At 32.4% G+C, this 21,429-nt stretch overlaps 2 protein-coding genes across 2 annotated transcripts in view; one reads left to right on the forward strand and one right to left on the reverse strand.

Moving 5' to 3' along the window:
• LOC131849401 (ATPase family gene 2 protein homolog A-like) overlaps positions 1 to 21,429 on the forward strand; it is a 245,133-nt gene that overhangs the window by 5,766 nt on the left and 217,938 nt on the right. The gene's annotated exons all lie outside the window — the stretch shown is intronic.
• Positions 62 to 15,551, reverse strand: LOC131849406 (DDB1- and CUL4-associated factor 7). The gene is made up of 7 exons (XM_059199474.1): positions 15,121 to 15,551; positions 8,382 to 8,484; positions 7,611 to 7,746; positions 6,449 to 6,699; positions 5,868 to 5,993; positions 1,087 to 1,268; positions 62 to 559 (listed from the first exon to the last, which is right to left on the reverse strand). Exons 1-7 carry the CDS (start codon positions 15,183 to 15,185, stop codon positions 361 to 363), a joined length of 1,062 nt encoding a protein of 353 aa, XP_059055457.1. The 5' UTR covers positions 15,186 to 15,551; the 3' UTR covers positions 62 to 360.

The raw sequence follows: 21,429 nt of genomic DNA on the forward strand, positions 1-21,429 counted from the left end.
CATTCCATTATCAATTCAGTTTAATACCCCTCCGAGGGGGAAAGGGATTGTTAATAAACCATCGTGATAAGTTCCAGATGAATTTATCACGATGGGCTAACTCACCTGACCTCATACTCATCTTATCATCCTTCACTGGTGCCCCGCCAGCATAAACCGTTAGCACAGGCGGGTGTATCATTTCATTGTCATATAAAAAAAAAAATACATTCCTTCCGTCATACACGGCTAGTGCCACCTAGTTATAAAGTCGAGAGGTAAATACCTATTTACCATAAAATTATTTGTGGTAAAACCCGTCAAACCATATTAAAAACGTGTACAAAACGCGAGTTTTAAATAAGTAATGTTGAATGTAATTTAGACGCGTAGTATCTCTGTGTGCCGGTTGTAGCAGATTGCGATCCAGTCGGGCTGGGTCGCCCCCCACTGGATCTGGTTGACTTCGCCCTCGGCCGCGGTGTAAGCCAATATTGGGTCCTCGATTGCACGCGGCATTTGCTGGATGTCCCATATCAGTGCTTGGTGGTCGTCTCCAGCTGTGCAGATGTGGCAGGAACTGGTGAAGAGATTTTTTTAATGGATGATTTTATCCAGAGGTATTTCTTGTACTTTAGCACACAGTACGCAGTTGTGAGGAATAAAAAAGTCGTGCGATACTAAGGTATTAACTCAAAATGGTACTATTTAGTTGTTCAGCACTCGACCATCAAGACCTAAGTGTCCTCTCGAATGTATTCTTTATTGCCCCGGTAGTCACTATTGCCCCACCACCAATGTGGCATGGGGCATCATAGACTAACCACAGGCACAGATATTAATTCTAGAGAAGTAGTTTGGAAAATATGGCGTTTCTATCTCCACGGTATAACTTAGTGGCGCCCTCTATCAACTTTCTTACGATTATCGCCACAACACACATTTTATTCCATTAATAAATTGGCAGTAAAATTAAAAAGTAAAAGTATTTATAGCAAATCATGACAATATTATTTTTTTGGCGCAAAATTAAAGTATAATGAAGCAGTAGGCCGGTATATTAAATATACGCCCCGCCCGATAGTATGGTATCTGTTAGTGGGGTACCTGTGGGGCGCCCACGCTATGCCGTTGACGCAGGCGCGGTGGTTGTTGAGCCTGGCGACGGGCGTGCAGGGCACCCTCACGTCGAGGATGATGACCTCGCACGCGTCCATGGCGACCGTCGCCAGGTAGTTCGGGTCCTGCTTGTTCCACGCCAGCCGCAGCAGCGGCGTGTGCTGCGGATCCTGAACATATGGAATACGATGTAACAAAGAGTTTCACTGCCGTTCAGTACAGTATGTAAGTATGGATATAGACAGGGCCGTCTTTCACCCATTAGGGGGCGTCCATGAATTACGTGAGATGTTTCTTTGAATTTTCTGTAACTACCTCCCCCCCTGGTGAGATGTGAGATTTTATTCAACCCCAAAATGACATTGTCTATTATTACGAAATAGTGCTTCTATTTTGTAAGAATAGACAATTTAATTTTTGAACATGAGTCTTTATTTATATTTGTTACACTGATTACTTTTAGTCTCAAATTAGGTACTTTATATGTTTAGATCTGAAGAAATCAATATAAATATAAAGATATTTAACGAGTTAATAAGATTTTTTTAATAGTAATATTAATCTCAAGACAATTCACACAGCGCCATCTAGACCCAAGTTAAGCTACATAAAGCTTGTGAAATGGGTACTAGATAACTGATACAAATACATAGATATTTTTGTTCGTACATACATACATATATTATACATAGGAAACACCCAGACCGATGCAAACAATCATACTCATGAATACAAATGTTTGTGCCGTGCGAGGAATCGGACGTAAAGCGGCGTGCTAAATCGCTAGACACAGAGGTCGTCATTGTTAAAAATGTTTATAGTATGTATGAGGGGGAACTGACTTTCGTGGTACATGTTTATCTATTTCGAAAGCCAGGACTAAATGTATTAAATTGTAATATATATTTGTGAATATAGATTATTATTATTATAGGTATAAGTATTAAAAAGGGTAATCGTTTCTTTGAACTGATATTGTATCAATTTGTCCATTAAATTGCCACACCTCATGAGATTATGTACGGATCATACCAACATTGTTGTAAACCTTACTAATTATCCATACTAGATATTCCCGAGGCTTCGTCCGAGTGGATTTTAATTTTATTTTTCTAAAATGAAAGTAGTCTAAGTTACTCCTTATTACATCAGCTATCTGCCAATAAAAGTCCCGTCAAAATCGGTCCAGCCATTTCAGAGATTAACCGGAACAACCAAACAGACAGACAGACAGACAGATAGACAAAAATTGTAAAAAATGTTATTTTGGTGTATGTACCTTATTTATATTCATATGCATGTAGTAAAAACGGTTATTTCAATATTACAAACAGACACTCCAATTTTATTTATATGTATAGATGTATAGATTAGCAAATAAAATATTGTTATAATATTAAGGAGAATAATAGATTTTTATATAATTGTTCATAAATATTTCAGTTTACATTAATTTTCATGTAGATAGTTTCTTTTTCATTTTTCTAACATAACAGAAATTAACAACTTTTGAAATAATAATATCTCAGGACACAACGTAAAGTCACACAACGCCATCTAGTCCCAAGCTAAGCAGAGCTTGTGTTATGGGCAAACGATATAAATACATATTATACATAGAAAACACCCGGACCGATACAAACAATCATACTCATGAATACAAATGTTTGTACCGTGCGAGGAATCGAACCCACCATCGGCTAGTAAAGCGGTGTGCTAAACCACTAGACCACCGAGGCCTTCATGCAAGCAATTTATGTGGAGTGTAATTTGAAAAAGGAATAAAATAAATGTACTGCTGCATCGACGTATCATTTCTGAAACTTCCCAATAATACTAACATTACAGAAGTCCCTTAGTTTTTGTAATAATAAATTTATCATATTTGTTATTTAAGTAATTTTATATTTCCTAGTATATTAGTTGTTATCTCCATAACATCGGCTCAATTGATAATTTGGTAGGTTTGCTATAATTTTGTGTTAGTTTGGATTAGATATTGATATATTTAGTAATAGTTATTGCAAATTTTGCAGATGTCTCAATACTATTATAAGTTCTAGTTGAATCAGTACAGGTTTTTTATAGGTAGAATTTTAAGTAGTTTTTGTTTTGTTAATTGTTAATTTTAAGCACAAATTTGTCACGTAAATGTCTTAGTTACCTATAATTTAGATTGCGCTTAGTATAATATTATACCTATATATATTTTTTTTTCTGTATTAATCTATTTAATACTTGTAAAATTGCACCGCTATACTATCTCTGATCAACGCGTCGGTTGACTGGTAGAGAATGCCATCAGGCATTGAGTCCGCTATGTATACAATTTTGTGTGTAAAAGATTAAATAAATAATAAATAGATTGTAATGTTTGTTGGTGACCTAATAAAAAACAAAGTTGTATGATTGATACGTTTCACTTAATATGGCAAACAGTGAAGAGAGCGACGCCAAGCGGTACAAAAAGGGACTAAATCATTGTTCCCAGTTTCAATAGGCTCATTAGTCACAACTTCACGTGTTAACTCTGCGGCGTTCACATGCGGAATATCCCCTCTTACGCGCCACGATCCGTTTATGGCCGGCACGAGACTACAGTTGTTTATTGAGCGAAAACTTACTCACTATAGTCTGTATTTAATCTCGGAGACTAAATTGACAGATGTAAATGTCAATTTATCAAATAATATTACCACCAATAGCGGAGTAGTGGTGTACCTGCGATACCGATTTGTTTAATCGGAAACTTTTATTTTAACATATTAGTTTTATAGAAATAGAAATATTATTTATTCAAATAAACTCATTACAAGCACTTTTGAATAGTCATATTTTGATTCTACCACTCATTCGGAATGCAGATTCATCACAAGAAGAATGAGCAAGAAACTTGTGTGTTGCTCTTTTTAATAGATGTTTTTTTTATATAAATAATTACAGTATAACAAGTAAGAGGCATGTGATAATCAACATAGAAGTCGCTACACACTCATTATTAATGTAATCAGATAATATTGTCAGTGCTATAGATTTAAAGTTTTTCTATAAAAACATTATTATCGTTAACGAATTCTTCAATTTTATAGTAAGCTTTTTTGCCAAGGAACTGTTTTATTTGACATTTAAATTTTTTTGTGGCAGATTTATAACACTAACTTTAGCCAAACGACATTTAGGTAAAATCAGTTTGTTATTGTCTCTTTTATTTGCAATCACTAACTGTCTATATTCCTTCTGGCATAGATGATATTTTCATAAATGTATTGAGAAGCAACGGTGAGGATATTTGATTCCTTAAAACAATCTCGCAATGACTCCCTGGAACCCATACCATAAATGGAGCGAATGGCCTTTAATGCTTTAAATGACGTTTCCACAATAGAATTTTGATATTTACGTACATATACTGTGTTGCCATTACTGTCGCTGTATTATACACCATAAAAATACATTTTTGTTTCCATACAAATTTTACAGTATTAAGCTACAAACGAATATTTTTTTCACACCACACAATAAAAAGGTAATTTGTTTTATAAAAATTGCAGTTAGTCTTTATTTTAGTGCAATAGTAAAAAAAAATATTTTGATACGACAAACATATATTTATTAATACCTATTAATTATTTATTGTTATAAAATTAATTATAATAAAATGGTATATACACAGAATATATACACAATGGTACATACGGCGGCTTCTTCACACATGCAATATAACGCGCAATGTCTGTACGAGTTTTTATATTGCACTTATTAATAATTTTGTAAATGATTTGTTATTAATTAAATTATTATTTATTAATTAAATTTACTTATTAATAAGTGCTACATTATATGGGGTTTGCTTAAATGATTAAACTTTAAATTGGCCCGTTGATGAAAAAGGTTGCTCACAGGACAGAGGTCCTGTCCTACAGGAAGAAATTTGATATTAGCACTAGCTTGGGGGCTGTCCAAGTATTATGTAAGCACAATGGGGGGTGGGGGGTCATTACTTTCTTATTTTTGATGACATGGGGGTGGAGGAGTCTAGATGATGATTCATAGGTAGTTATTTACTTTTTTACGAAAATGGCAACCCTCACATTGTCTGTGCTAAAAAAACAATACATTAATTGAAACATGTTTACGTAAGCATGGGGGAGGGGGTAAGAGCTTTGCTGACAAGGGGGATAGGGGGAGGGGGGAGGGATAATTGTAATAAACCTGCTCACGTAATACTTGAACAGCCCCTTATAAGGGCTAAGAATACCACCGAAATAACAGAAAGACACTTGCACTCGTTAACTCGAATATACAGAAGGGCCTGTGATGTGCATGGCATGTACCCGTACACAACCAATACAACACCTGCTCGCTTTTTGCCAGCAAACATCATACGGCAAGAGCCACCAGGCGCTAAAACTACTCCCTTATGTGTGGCCCTGCACATCACTTCCTTCAACCTTGTACATATACATTATAGAATACATTATTTTTGATTTGAATGGACTGTGTCGTGTTATATATTGAGTTTCAGACTTCGTCCGTTTGGAATTTAACTTTATTTTTATAAAATAAAAGTTGCTTAAGTTACTCCTTATTACAACCTTCCTGTCATTCAGATGTCAGAACAAACAGACAGACAGACAAAAATTGCAAAAAATGTTATTTTGGTGCATGCACCGTATTTATATTCATATGCATGTAGTAAACAATGGTTATTTGAATATTATAAACAGACACTCCAATTTGGTTTATATGTATAAATGTGAAGTAGGTACCTCGTATATGATGGTGGAGTGCTCGAGGTGTCTCAAGTCGAACATGCGCACGGACCCATCCGCGCCCACAGACGCGAACATGTCTCGCCCGCCGCCAGCGCGGCTGAATGCGATATCGTACACCTCCTGTACGCCAAACAAACAAACAAACATAATATAACAACACAATAGTAATAAAATTCATTCATTGCACACTGAAAGAAGTATGTAGTTCATAGTTAGGTTAAGTTTAATAATAATAATCTCAGGACAATTAACACAGCGCCATCTAGACCCAAGTTAAGCCAGCTAAAGCTTGTGTTACTGTTGATAACTGATACAAATACATAGATATTGTATGTATTTACAAAAAAAAAAACTATGTATTTGAATCAGTTGTCTACCATAACACAAATTTTAGTTAGCTTAAGTTGGATCTAGATGGTGCTGTGTGAATTGTCCTGAGATTTATTAATATTCAAAGTTATTCTTTAAAAGTCAGCAACGCACTTGTAATTCCCCTGGTGTTGCGGGTGCTCATGGGTGGCGGTAATCACTTACCATCAGATAACCCGCAAGCTTGTTTAAAAAAATTACTATACCTTGTCATGTGCGATCAATTGGGTCTTCACATGTCCGGACACCTCGTTAACTCTCCCCAGCACCTGTCCCGTCTCCAGGCCCCAGATGGTGCAGGTGGTGTCGATGCTGCTCGTCCCGATGAGATTGGGGTCCACCTCGTTCCAGTCGAAGGAGGTGAGCGGCGCACAGAAGTCTGAGTTCTTGTTATTGTTGAGTACACATTCGAAGAGTGTGTATGGTTCACCAGCACGCCAGATGCGGAGGTAGTCGCCTGGAAATCAGATAGATAGATAATAGTTTTTATTTGTATCTTAGTACACACATATAAGCTTAATTATAATATCACATGACAAGTAGTTATAATATAACAATTCAATAAGGGTAAACCTGCATGTGCGTGCTACAGAGATACAAAACTGGTACATAGCTCAGTGTGGAGAATCACTCAAGGAGCAAAACACTGATTTTCAGCTATGTCCTTGAGGGTGAATAATGTACTTATATTTTTTTATAAACTGAACGAAATAATGTGAAATAAATAAATAATAAAGGAACTTGGAAAGTAGGAATTACAGTTAGAGTACCAGAACTTTATAAATACCAAGATACTGTAATTTTATTTAGAGATATATGAATATAGGAATATAATAAATGTGTAAAAATGAAAAAATATCAATAACACTAAATACTATCTGGGACCTTCGTGTAAAATATACCTTTTTTTTATTTACATATATAAAAGGGTGTCTGTAAAAGATTACTTTAAGCGATAAGACCACGTTTTGAGTAGTGCATTTATGTAGTTCTTTAATTATAAATATTTATATATGCACAAAAACAAAGTATTATGAAAAAAAAATCCTGTTTTAAGTTAATGTTTCTGTAATTAAAGATTTCTGATTCCTGCGTCACAAGCCTTGAGCTTAGTGCTGGGATTTTGACCTTTCAGAGATTAGCCATTACAAAAATTGTAAAAGATATTATTTTGGTGTATGTACCATATGTACATGCATATGCATGTAGTAAAAAACGGTTATTACAAACAGACACTCCAATTTTATTTATATGTATAGATAAATTAAAATATCACTTAATATTATGTGATAATTTCACATTGGAATTCAGATATACAGTCACATTGTAAAAAGGGTGTTGTTCGAAATAAATAACTTAGATACTCACCACTGGTAGCAAGTAGGTCAGGATACACCCCCTTGCTGTCCGGTATCCACATGATTTTAGTGGTGGGATAGGGGTGATCAAATGTGCTTTTAGCACTGAACTCACTCGTTTCCTCATCTAGCGATATTATTTGCACCTGCAGATTTAATATATATGCATAATTTAAAATTTTATAATTATAATGTCAAAATTAAACATAAAAAATTAATATACTTAATCTGTATTACTGTAATCATGTAGAATCTATGTACATCCATACCATACCATATATACATATATACACATACTGTTTAAGTCTGGACAAGAATTTTAGTATAGTATTAGACTTAAAATGATTTTTATTAAATAAAAATGTAATGTCTCTATAACATCTGTTAATATCATTTGTTCTTTTTTTATTTTTTTTCTATTATGGCTGCATGGCTTATATATTTGTAGATTTATATGTTTGTGTACACTTACATATTTGTAGGCTGCCAGTTACAATTTTATTTTAATATTGTACACATACAAATATACATAAGTCATACATTTCAAACACATACTTATACATTAACAATGTATATTGCATGGACTTACTGTATTATTGAAATAATAGTATAACAATAATTGTGTGTGTCTTTTATTGTCACCCTCAATATAACTTTTTATCAATAAAGTCAAATATGTAGGGTACTCAAATATAATCATTCCATGTAAGCCTCAATACAAGCATTCATATTAAAAAACATGTTTCTAAAATATAAATGTGTTTTAATCCATAATATCTACCTTGTTGTTGTATTCCTCAACAAAGCTGCCGAGAGCCAACCGGAATCTCTTGTCTGGCCGCACCGACCAGTTCATGGAATACAGCGGCCATGGTGCTTGGTATCTACAATAATATGTGAATTACGTACAATATGTAAAAGTTGAGTCTAATACTCAATGGGACGATTAACCTGTTAACCGAGACATATAAATATGTCAAACGTCAAACTTTTGTGTACGTGTAGGACATATCTACACCTACATATTTAAATTTCAGCTGTGCCCTGGAACTTTGATGGGGTGGAATATTTCATATAAAAAATATATATATTAAATTATATTGTGCTGACGTACTGTCACATCCTAGTGAGAGACAGTGCCCATTTTATGCTGCGCAATTGAAAAAGGAATTCTCCAGTTAACATGTTAACATATACTTTTTGTTGTTGTATTTATATTTCTAGATAAATAATTGATTTATTTCATTATTACCAATTGCACACAATTACACTATATTATTAATATTATAAATGCAAAGTTTGTGAGAATGGATGGATTTCACGCAAAAACTACTGTATGGATTTTGATGAAACTTTGCAGTAATATAACTCATACATTGGTGAAACCGCAGGCACAGCTAGTTATAAATATGGACAATACACAGTTCAACCACAGTCCACAACAATACAAAAAGGTCGTAAGCTCAGTTTGGAAGATAGTACAGAGAACAAAACATTGATTTTCATGTTCATTTTAAATACCCTCATATAATTAAGTAAATATTACAAAGCATGGTCACATCCAATTGTAACTTACGAACTATTAGCTTTCGCAGTTGTTAATTATTTGATTGTTTATATATATATATATATATATATGATGATATGATATCGACGATGGATGGTTGACGGCCGGCTGTCAAAACAAACAGCTCATACATTATTTATATTTTAATTTAATTTTACTAATAAATATCGTGTATTTTAATAAAATTTAATATAATAAGTGATAATTAATTAGTACCAGTGTTTGTTAAAGACTTCATCAAGATTTAATTTGTAAATCTTGCCCGTTCGACATCTTGTCAAACGGGGTCAACGGCAAAAAAATTCGAAAAACTTTGGATAAACTTTGGATAACCACGGGGAAGTATTGTTTTTATTTATATGTTTACCTTTGATTGAGTAATTATTTAATCAAAAAAATTTAATATAAATACTTTCTTGCTAATCTAAATAATTAGATTGTCACAATTCATCACATGCTATAGATCGTTTGTTATATACAAATTCTTTGAATGTTGTTTTATTTATAGAAAAATAAGTATCTAGATTTACCATTTTTTACTCATTTTATTCCTAAAGTAATATTAGAAATATTTAACAATAATTGCGACTTACAAAATACACTCCTAACTACCTACATAATAGTACTAACGATTCGTTTATTTTGTCTTTACTGTACTCCCTGACAATTTCTAGTATATTTTCTTAATTAATAATTAATACATAAATATAAAATAATACACAACTACAAAATTGTTTTATAATTTATTAAATTGTCATAGTAATCTTATATATTAACAGACCCTATCAGCCTTACTAAATTGTATATTTTCAATACTCATCTATTTTATCTTTACTATGTTTATATAAAAATGGTCACTAGCAAAAGGACTTGGATGTGAAATTGAAGAAGGCTTTACAGAGTTAAAAGACAAGAAGGAACTATGTGACAAATTAATTCAGGAACGGGATGAGGGGGAGGTAGAAATATCAAATATAGTACATAAAAATACTATATTAAAGCAAAACTTGGCTGAATTAGACTGTAAATATCAAAATGTACAAAAAGAACGGGATCAACTGCAGTTTCTTGTCGACTCCTTTGACCAGTGCCGGAATGCTCATGACTGTGCACTCAACCGCATTCATGAATTAGAATGTGAATTGTCAGAAGCATATAATAAAATTAACACATTGACCACAAAAATGGGAGACCAAGAAACAGAAAAGACTATGACATTATATGCCGAGTTGATCGAACAAAGTGTATGTGATGAGCCTGACCCTGTCCACTCCATCTCCGACACACAGAAGCCTTTTGTACAACAGAACGAGTAAAGCACCCATCTAACTAATTACAATAGTAAGAACTATAGAAAAATAAGCAGACAAATTAAAAGATTAAGAAAATCTTTCAAACTTAATCAAACTGCCTTATCAAAATTAGTAAAAGAAAAAGAATTTAATTTTGAAAAACAATTAGAATATTATGAAAATCAGTTCTGGACCCATAAATTACAGTTTGATACAAATACACAGGTTATTATTGCATATAAAAGAACTGGAAATATATTGGATGCTATTAGTGACAAGTACTCACATGCTCAGTTTCAAATATCGAAACATAATGTTGTGATGAAGGAATTTTTTGAATTTAACTCAAAAAGTGAAAGTGGAACATCAGTTGGATGATGTTTAGAACAACTGTCACAGCAACATGCAGACTGCAACACTATGTCGGGCAATTACACATCACCTTCATCAACATCCATTGTCACTCCGGAACAAACAAATATACTACCCAATGTTGTTAGTAGTCACCACACATGTAAGAATAACACTGTAATATATTCAGATAGTATAGGAATAAATCTAGGATCGCTCATGAATAACTGTTTGAGTGAACATATCCAAAACAATTGTATGCCGGATGCCCCATTTAATTATATAGTTGATAGAATGTTAAAAAATATAAATAGATAATAATTTTATACTGAATACACAACTATTGTGTTATTCATTGGAAATAGTTTAGGTATCACTCAAAATGATTTGATGAACTTATTTGAATCTGTCTCAAATATGAGAATTAAAAAATTTGTAATTTGTACATTTCCATACTCAAAATCATTATCAAAGAATAGAAATAATTATATCTTTAAACTTAACACTCATATATATAACATGAGCTGTTATAATGACAACATTCATTGTTTTGATACAAATAAATTTGTAAAAAAATTTACATTGACTAAAAATACTTTGTATTTGTCACATTTTGATAAAAGACATATAGCTACTTTGTTAGCTTATAATATACACAATCCTGTTATAAGTAGTATAACGGGTACTTATTCTGACTGCACAGTTTTTAGTAGTTTTACTAATGTTTCTGTGCAAGAATCTTTAAACTTAAGTTACAGACAAAGAGAAAGCCATCACAACTAAATATAGTACATCAAAATATTCAAGGCTTTCTTGGCAAAGAATTAGAGATAGAATTATTTATAAGTAAATTTAATATTGACATTGTATGCCTCACAGAACATTGGTTAAAACAGTCCAATATGGTATTTCAGTTACCAAATTATGAAATATTGAGTACATTTACTGGCAAATTTCAATTAGAGGTGGTTCAATTATTTTATTAAAAAATAACATTAAAGGGAAAGAACGTAAAGATATTGTAGCACTTTCAAATGAATGCATTATAGAATTATCATGTGTAGAACTAGAGAAACACATAATTATATGTGTGTATAGGCCTCCTAACTCAGACTATGAAAAATTTGAGTCTACCATGGAAGATGTACTGAAGTTAGCATTCAAAAGTAACAAATTTATTTTGGTATGTGGGGATTTCAATATAGATCTTCTTGTTGATAGTCCTATAAGTAATAAAATTAGAAACCTTTTAAAAGTTTTGATCTGGATCATATTTTCTTTGAACCTACTAGGATTACATCCACTACGGCAACATGTATTGATAATATATATTGTAATTTTAGTATTTTAAATAAATCGATTATAAATAGATTGCCGTCAGACCATTGTGGACAAATAGTAACATTCGCATGTAATGAAAAAAACGAGATTATGTATAAGTTCTACAGACCAACAACAGCATTTAAATTACAGAATTTTAAAAACAGATTAAATGGAAGTTTACCGTTTTTGATGTTTGATAATATTGATCCAAATATATCATATAATCGTTTTTTCAATATAATAAAAAATCATTTTGATAAAAATTTTACAGGAAAGAAACTTAAAGTCAATAATTCTAAGTACGCTGAATGGTCAACATTAGGTATCAATATAAGTAGGGAAAATATGTATCAATTATATGATATTAGATCATATTTGCGTGATCCTATATTCTATGAATATGTCAAAAATTATTCAAAGTTATTCAAAAAAGTATGTAAGGCCGCCAAGGCACTTTATTTAAAGAATAAAATTAAGTTTTCTAAAAATAAAATAAAAACTACCTGGAATATAATAAATACAGAAACAGGTAACATTAAGTCGCGCCAGTCAGAATATGAGTTAAAAGCAGAAAATGGCGTTATTATTAATAATAATGAACTAGTTGCTCAAACTTTTGATAATTTCTTTTCATCAATACCTCTCAAAGCTACGGAAAATTTAAACTCGTCACCTAGTTTAGCTGAAACATTATTAAAAATACCATAAATCCTTGCGTTCATGACTTTACTTTTCATCATATCAGTTGCTCCTGTGTGATAAAAACGTTCAACGCTCTCAATCTAAAAGGTACTGAGGATATCTGGGGTATGTCAGTTAGAGTCATGAAAACTGTAATAAGTGAAGTTGCTTCACATTTAACTGAAATATTTAATATGAGCATTGATCAAGGTATTTTTCCAGATCTAATGAAAGTGAGTAAAATAATACCGCTATTTAAATCTGGTGACAAAGACAATATATCAAATTTTAGACCTATCTCAATTTTACCAGTATTTAGTAAGATTTTTGAAAAGATACTACTTACACAAATGTTAGCTCATTTTAATACACATGATTTATTTCATAAACAGCAATTTGTATTTATGATTGGACGGTCTACTACTGATGCAGGCATTAACTTAATACAAAGTATTTTCGGTGCCTGGGAAGATTCACAGGACACACATTGGTGTCTTCTGTGATCTCTCTAAAGCGTTTGATTGCGTTGACCATAGGATATTATTACGCAAACTAGAGCATTATGGAATTAGAGAAAAATCCTCAGAACTCATTGGATCATATTTGCGCGATAGAATTCAAGTGGTAGACATTAAAGGAAGCAAGCCCAAGGGGTCATATATAAAAATGGGTGTACCCCAGGGTTCTGTCCTCGGGCCATTTCTTTTTCTTGTTTACATAAATGACTTACCATACCAGTTTCAAAACATACTTGACAGTGTATTGTTTGCTGATGAGACTTCACTTATTTTCAAAGTGAAAAGAAATACAAAGGATTTTAATAATATAAATATTGCTCTTGAGGATGTTCTAAACTGGTTTACATCAAATAATCTAGCGCTTAATTCAATGAAAACAAAATGTGTTAAATTCTCTTTACCAAATGTAAAACAAGTAACGACAACTGTTAGTATGAATCATCATGTTTTGGACTTTGTTGATGAGACTTCGTTTCTTGGTATTGTAATAGATAATAAATTGCAGTGGGGTCCACATATATTCACACTAGCCAAAAGACTAATCGGCTGCTTTTGCTATCAGAAAAATTAGACAGTTGACTGATACTGCAACAGCGAAACTAGTGTATTTTAGTTACTTCCATAGTATAATGTCGTATGGTATTATATTGTGGGGAAGATCTGATGTAGAATCAATTTTTATATTACAAAAAAGAGCAATTTTCAATATATAATTTACCGTGTCGCGAATCTCTTAGAGAACGCTTTAAAGAAACAGGTATTCTTACTGTTCCCTCTCAATATATATATGAAAATATTATGTATGTACGCAAAAACTTAAATTTATTTCCAAAAAATAGTCACTTACACGCTTTTAATACAAGGAATAAAAATAAATTAAATATGCCTAGTTATCGTCTAAAAAAGTAAGTACATCTTTCATGGGACATTGTATACGTTTTTATAATAAATTGCCAGATAGTGTTTTAAATTTAAGTGAAGGCAAATTTAAGATACATGTAAAAAAAACACTTTGCTCTAAAGCTTTTTATAAAATAAACGACTACTTAAATGACTACAATGTGTGGACTTAATTACAATTTTAACTTTTGTTATGAGGCATATAATTTTTCCCAATTGACATGGATAATGTAATAACAATAAAGAAACTTATTATAAATTTAGTATTGACAAATTGTAAATTTAATATTGTAATGGGTGAAAACAGTAATCGGTACAGCCTATACTGTAAATAATATAAATGATGTAGTGGAGTAACTTGAAACAGTCATGCTCGCTATAAAGTTCAAACTTGTGGCGGCGTGGTGGGCCGGGTCGATGTGCTCCCTCAAATATGGTTGAGTACAATGATGGCTGGCTCATACGTCATACTCGTGAACGGGTGCTGCTTGTGGGGACTGGTCTGTTCAGGTTGTGAACACTGATTAATTTTTTTGTTCTTTGCGATAGCATATGCTGGTGGTCATTCTATTCTCCCAAATTTGAATTTTTTTTTTAATAACTGTATTTATCGTAAACATGTTCCACTATTATTTGAAAAAAAATTACGACCTGAGTTTCTTGTCAGTTCTTCTCATCTCGATATCATTCCGAACTGACGGTAGATTTGACATATCATAAGAGTCTGTAATAGACCTACATGAATAAAGACATTTTGAATTTGAATTTGAATAAATATATATATATATATATATATATATAGTTTGTAATAATGGGGTTGACAAGTTTGAAAACAAAAATCCCAAAATAAAACTAGATAAAAAAAAACTATTAACATAAAAAGCTTACTTGTATATTTCCTTGCGTTTTGTACTAGAGCTCGTAGTACTCGAGCTGCTATGTGGCATGGACATTTCGCTTTTGTAAGAAAACACCGTGACAAATTATTAATACACTAGTAAATAAACGTATAATCTCAGACACGAGTAAATCGGTTACATACTTTGTTAACTAGTCAAAAAAATAACACGAATTGTGTCTATTGAACCAAAATAACCACGCAAATATTACAATGTGGTTTAGAATTGTCAAAATAGAATTTTGATTGAAATCTTGCTATTTATATTATTATTATGTAATGGACAAAATTTAGTGATTTTATAAGTTCTCGGTGTAGATTTATATTGTCATTATTCACACACTTTTCATTGTAATACAAATTACAATATTTAACAACAAACAAAAATTATTTAGCATAGCAATTTGACAACCGTGACAGGCATAAGTGACAAGTTTGACATATCTAACTAATGACATTTTTTTTATTATTATGTTTTACGGCTCTGGATAAAAGTCCAGAGCACAACAAATATGTACACTAATCTCGAGGATTTACAATACAAATAACATTTTGTTTGCATTGTTACTACTACTACTACTTTAATTATTTTATTTTTATACATTAGAAATGTAGTAGTTTAGAAAACGTAGTTATATAAATAGTCTGTGGTATAAAAAAATATTACAATACATTAAGATAAATTGATATCACTGTCGATGTCGTATAAATTATAATAAACTGAAACAAACGATAGGTATAAAATACTATTTTTATGTAGGTACTCCACTTAAGTTATTAAAAGTTAGATGTTAAGAATATTTCGTAATTTCGAGTTATTGGACTACAGATCCATACAAAGAATATATTATAGATATATTTAATTTGGAATTTATTCTGATTTGGCCTACTGTAATAAAATTATTTCGAACTTCGAATCAAAGCATTACGGTTGTCGAAAGATCGTGCTGTTAGACAGACGAAGTCTTAATATATGGTCCTTTCTTGTTGGGAAATCTACAATACTTTATTTATAGTTTGGAAACTAAATAAATAGCACCGTTTAGTCTTGCCTGAGTCATCCGCGACCTACAATAAATGCTCTACATTCCGGTCGTGTACGAGTTTGGCCTTACGATTCAGCGCATGCGCTAAGCTCTGCATAAGGACACGCTTTCTTTCTTACATCAACAGCCGCTTAGGGACAGTGTTATAATTAATTGCGCAACACTATCAGTTTGGAATGCGGCCATATTAGATTATTACAGATTATAAATAAACCATCGAGAGTGACCACCGCCAGCGGGGATTTCTACGGTACTTAAAATAAATTAGTAGTTACTTACTACCATTAAATGTAATCATGGACATATGGTTAGTAATAAGTTCATAAAAAATGTTGCTGTGTTTCTTATATTTAATTAGGAGACTTATGTATTTGGTAATATTTTTATTAAATAAAAAAGAAATATGTATATATGCGAGCAATATTGTTGTTTAGGGACGTACCTACATACAGTACCTATCAATTAAAATAAAGTTAAGTACTGCAGCTAGTGCAGTAGTCTTATGAATGGAATGGTGCACCCGCCTGTGCTAACGGTTTACGCTGGCGGGGCACCAGTGGAGGATGATAAGATGAGCATGAGGTCAGGTTAGTTAGCCCATCGTGGTATATTTACCAGGAATTTATCACGAAGGTTGCCAAAGTGGAGGTCAACCTGACATGGTACATTGCTAGCAATGGAATTATTAGTCCATATTACTAACAATCGAACAAGATGAGTTTTATATTTTTTATTAATTATATTTGTTTTTCTATTGTGTTTATTATCATATTTTTTTGGATTATGATATTAAATAGTACTTCAACCACGATTTGATACGGCCAAAGTTTTAATTGTTTAATGTTCCTTTAGAGGGTATGCTAAATTAAGAAATAAATACATATATATTATATTATATTTTATATACAGTAGTCAGTAATTAAGACAGCATAGAGTTTCTTTTTGTATATGATAATGAAATGGTGCACCTGCCCGCGTTAACGGTTTACGCTGGCGGGGCACCAGTGGAGGATGATAATATGAGCATGAGGTCAAGTCAGTTAGCCCAGCGTGACAAATTCACCTGTAATTTATCACGATGGTTTCCAGGGGGAACCGCGTGGAGGTCAACCTGGCATGGTACATTGCTAGCAATGGGGTCAAGAGTCCACATTACTAACAATACCTCCCCCCCCCCCCGCGACAAGATAGAGTACATAGTAAACGCGCATAATTGTTCTATGTGCATAATATATGATTACCTTTATTATTCGGAAGGTACGTTATCTGTAGGTCAAGGCTCTGCCCACATTATTAATAATAATAGCTTTTATCAGTCCGCCTGATCCAACATTCGTCATATTTTGACAACCGCTGCTCGCCGCTTTGTTCGTAAAGGTTAATATTGTTATTAAATTAATATTACGAGGGTATTATATTGTCAAAATGTATTAGGATCAACGTTACATCAATTTGTTAATTTATGAGAATATTTCTGTATTTTATATTTTTTGTTTTTATTTTGAACGGCTTTGGAATAATGTAGTGATACTAATTTTGGTTTCTACTCTATTTTTGAGAGCTTAAACTGCTGACATGAAATATTACTTGATAATGTAATACCCTCAAGATCAGCAGTTGATTAGTGGTTTTGATTTTATAGTGATTAGTTGTTATAAAGATTAGGTAATAAATAAACATAAATATTATGTAGTACCTACGCGACTCAGATGATCAAAGACTGAATAGTCGAGGTCTTCAGGAATGCAAAACTATAGCCTCTGGTGCTGTTGACAGCCCAAATCTTCTGGGTAAATTATCCATTAATGTACCACGAGTATCAACAAGGCACAATCCTTTCCTATCAGTTCCCCTAGTGTCGTCGAACTATAAGCAGATTTCATTTCTCTATATTCTGTTAATATAGATATATTTTGTAATAATATTAAATCAACGAGACACCAACTAAGTGAGCCCTTCTTTAAATAACAATTAATTATTATTGAAAATCATGTATATGTATATATTTCTATAAATTTACTATTTGTTACTGTACTCTTGTTAATTAATTTCATATTCTCTGTTAACTTTATAATGCCTTTATACATACGTAGTGATGTAATTTTTTTAAGAATTAGTCTAAGCCTGTCAGTGGCTTATTATGACGTATATATTGATTTTATTTAAGATGTACTTGAATAGCCTTGGTTTTCCTTTAATAAAAAAATAAAAACTTCAAACCTTAGCTCAGGCCGCCGTATATTCGATCACCGTTTGAACGGGATGAGAATTGATCGGTGGGGAAGATTTTGTGTACAAATAAGGGTAGTAAACCATTTGGTTTAGTTAAAAACTAAATGGTACCGTGTGGCATGTTCATGATTGTTTATTTATTATTTATATATAGTAGATATACACTTTATAATATAGATAAAGTTTAAAACATATTCAAGGACAATTCTAATTGAAAAATTAACTGATTAACTTCCTTATATGTAAAAAATTATGACCTTTAGATATAATAAAATTTCCTACGAAATATCTAACTATATTATTTTTTATTACACATTATCTATTGATCAAGTTGATCGGTGTGGTCATGTCACGTCACAGGGAAGTGACCTCAGGGTGATCAGATTACGGTGAAGACAATAACCGGCGACTGCTCGGCATCGAACCTTGACCCGCGGCCTTTGTAGCTGCGCTAAAACAATTACTGAGCGATGAAAGGTTGACCATTCGTGTTAGACGGTAACTTTGTAGGGACGAGTTAATTTTAAGTTTTTTTAAATAGACTTTTATATGAGCCTAGTTTTGTAGTGGCAGCACTGCCTCGCTTTACCTCGTGCGATCAGTTCCCGCACAAAACAAAGTATTTGTGTCGACGACCTTGGTGGTCAAATGGTTTAGCACACCGCCTTATTTTCAATGGTCGCGGGTTCGATTTCTTACATAATACAAACATATTATGAGTATGATTGTTTGTATCGGTCTGGGTGTTCTATGTGTAATATGTATGTATTTACGAAAATATATATATCTATGTATTTGTACCAGACCGATACAAATAATCATATATTTGTATCGGTCTGGTTTTCTATACATATACATATATTGTGTGTGTATTCACAAAGAAAAATGTACTTAAGTTTATTAGTCCTCTACCCATAACTTAGATTATGCTTAGCTTGGAATTAGATAATAAGTAGATATATAATATTAAAAATCTTACTTCTTTATACAATAACTACATACACACACTGGCACACACAAAAGCAAAATTAAACTAAGTAAAATGATAATTAAGTTTATTTATAACTTTACATACAGATATGTTTTTGAAAAGGAACTGATTCCTGATTTAACTTACAACTTGTACTTATACTTGTACAACAACTTACAGTTTGTGTATCAAACTGTACAGTCATGGATATAACATGGTTTAAATAAATATCATTATTAGCTTAGATCTGTCTCGCTGTACCACATAGCGACAATCTGAGCCAGCAAATCTCAAGCCTTGAACTTTACATTTCAAATTTATTCCACTTTGTGTAACGTAATAACTCCATTCTGATCAATTTAGATGGCAACATACGAATAAATTCAATATATTTCTATAATATACATTATTTAATAAATAATCTTATAAACATGAAAGTTGTGAGTATGCATGGATGTTTGTTACTCTTTGACATAAAAACTAAAACTGATTTTGATGCAACTTTACAGTAATATAGCGTATACATCAGAATAACATATAGGCTCCAAATTTCACCCGGTGAAAGGGCGGGCATAGATGGTAATAAATAAACAACCTACTTACTTCTTATGCCCAATTTACACTCAGCCCGAGTGGACAGGGAAGTGAGCAGCGCGAGAGTGCAAACACGAGTGGAAAAACTTCCCATGCCATTGGCGCTGCCACTCGCGCTGCCCGGCGCTCCCTCGATTGTCGGTTTTTCGTGCGCGAGTCAAAGGACTGGCAGCGCGAGTGGCAGGGGAAGCGGCTGAATGTAAACGTAGCATTATATATGAAACCTGAAGGCACTTGAATATGTAAGTATAAATATATATAAACAATAATATCGTAGTACAATTAACATACTGCCATCTAGTTCCACGGTACGCAGAGCTTGTGTTATGGGTACTAATATAACTGATATAAATATTTAGATAATTTTTGGTAAATACATACATAATATACATAGACAACACCCAGAACATTACAAATAATCATAGTCATGAATACAAATGTCACCCGCCACCATCAGAAGTAAAGCGGCGTGCTGAATAACTTATCGTATTCTGTGTCGAAATCTGGGGAATGATAAAGAGTTTGTTATTATTAAAGTGTATTTCAGTTAAATTAACTTCAGATATAAATCAACGCATTCTGTATCTAGGTAAATCTGGGGAATAATAACGAGTTTATTATTATTAAAATATATTTCAGTTAAATGAACGCGTTCTGTATCTAAATTCAGGTGACATGTCCATTTGAGTCTTCACATATTTAAGGTATAGCGTTCTTAAAACTAGTAATAATAAGAAGAGCACTGCTGTCCATGTCACCACATGGTACAGTTGGATGCTGGAGGGGTTTATAGATGATCGTCTGCCGGTTGTCTTCATGTAAATAGATCTTTTCAAACGGTCCACCCTTGTTTGTTTCCTCCCGAAGATAAACATTTAGCAATATTTCTTATTTTCCTTGTGATATTAATCCTGTAATAATTTTATAGTTCATTTATTCAATATATCAAATATATCTTTAATTTTATACGGATGCTATTGCGGAATATAACATAATATAAATGTAGTGTAATTTTTTTGAGTCTCTTGCGAGTTCTTCCTAACTGAAGTAGCTAGATGAACTGGATGATAGGGAGAGAGATAAAAAATATAACGTGCCCAAGAGGCTGCAAGGTCCTACATGAATGAATTATTTTCAGTATTCTATTTTCTATATTATTCGCCTTACTTTCGATGGTCGCGGATTTGATTCCTCGCATGGTATAAACATATGATTGTTTGCAACATCTGGGTGATTTCTATGTATTTATATTATGTGTGCATTTACAAAAAAGGGACTCCTTTTAATAATATATTTTAGTTATTATATTATATTTTTTAAGCTTTTTAATTTTAAGTTCTTAGTTGTACAATTAAGTTATGTAAATATAAATATATATAACCTATATATTATACAAAAAATAGTATCTAAGTATTTATATCAGTTGTCTAGTACTTATAACACTAGCTCCTCTTAGC

Source organism: Achroia grisella, unplaced genomic scaffold (genome assembly GCF_030625045.1).
Source record: "Achroia grisella isolate CSIRO2021 unplaced genomic scaffold, CSIRO_AGI_Agris_v1 utg642, whole genome shotgun sequence".
Taxonomy (NCBI): domain Eukaryota; kingdom Metazoa; phylum Arthropoda; class Insecta; order Lepidoptera; family Pyralidae; genus Achroia; species Achroia grisella.

What these genes read in the sequence shown, in the direction of transcription:
- LOC131849406 (XM_059199474.1), bottom strand. Translation starts at nt 15,185, where the DNA reads ATGTCCATGCCACATAGCAGCTCGAGTACTACGAGCTCTAGTACAAAA. An exon ending in AAACGCAAGGAAATATACAA is followed by an intron (nt 8,485 to 15,120) that starts GTAAGCTTTTTA and finishes ATATTATTGTAG; the next exon opens with ATACCAAGCACCATGGCCGC. An exon ending in ATAGCGTGGGCGCCCCACAG is followed by an intron (nt 560 to 1,086) that starts GTACCCCACTAA and finishes TCTCTTCACCAG; the next exon opens with TTCCTGCCACATCTGCACAG.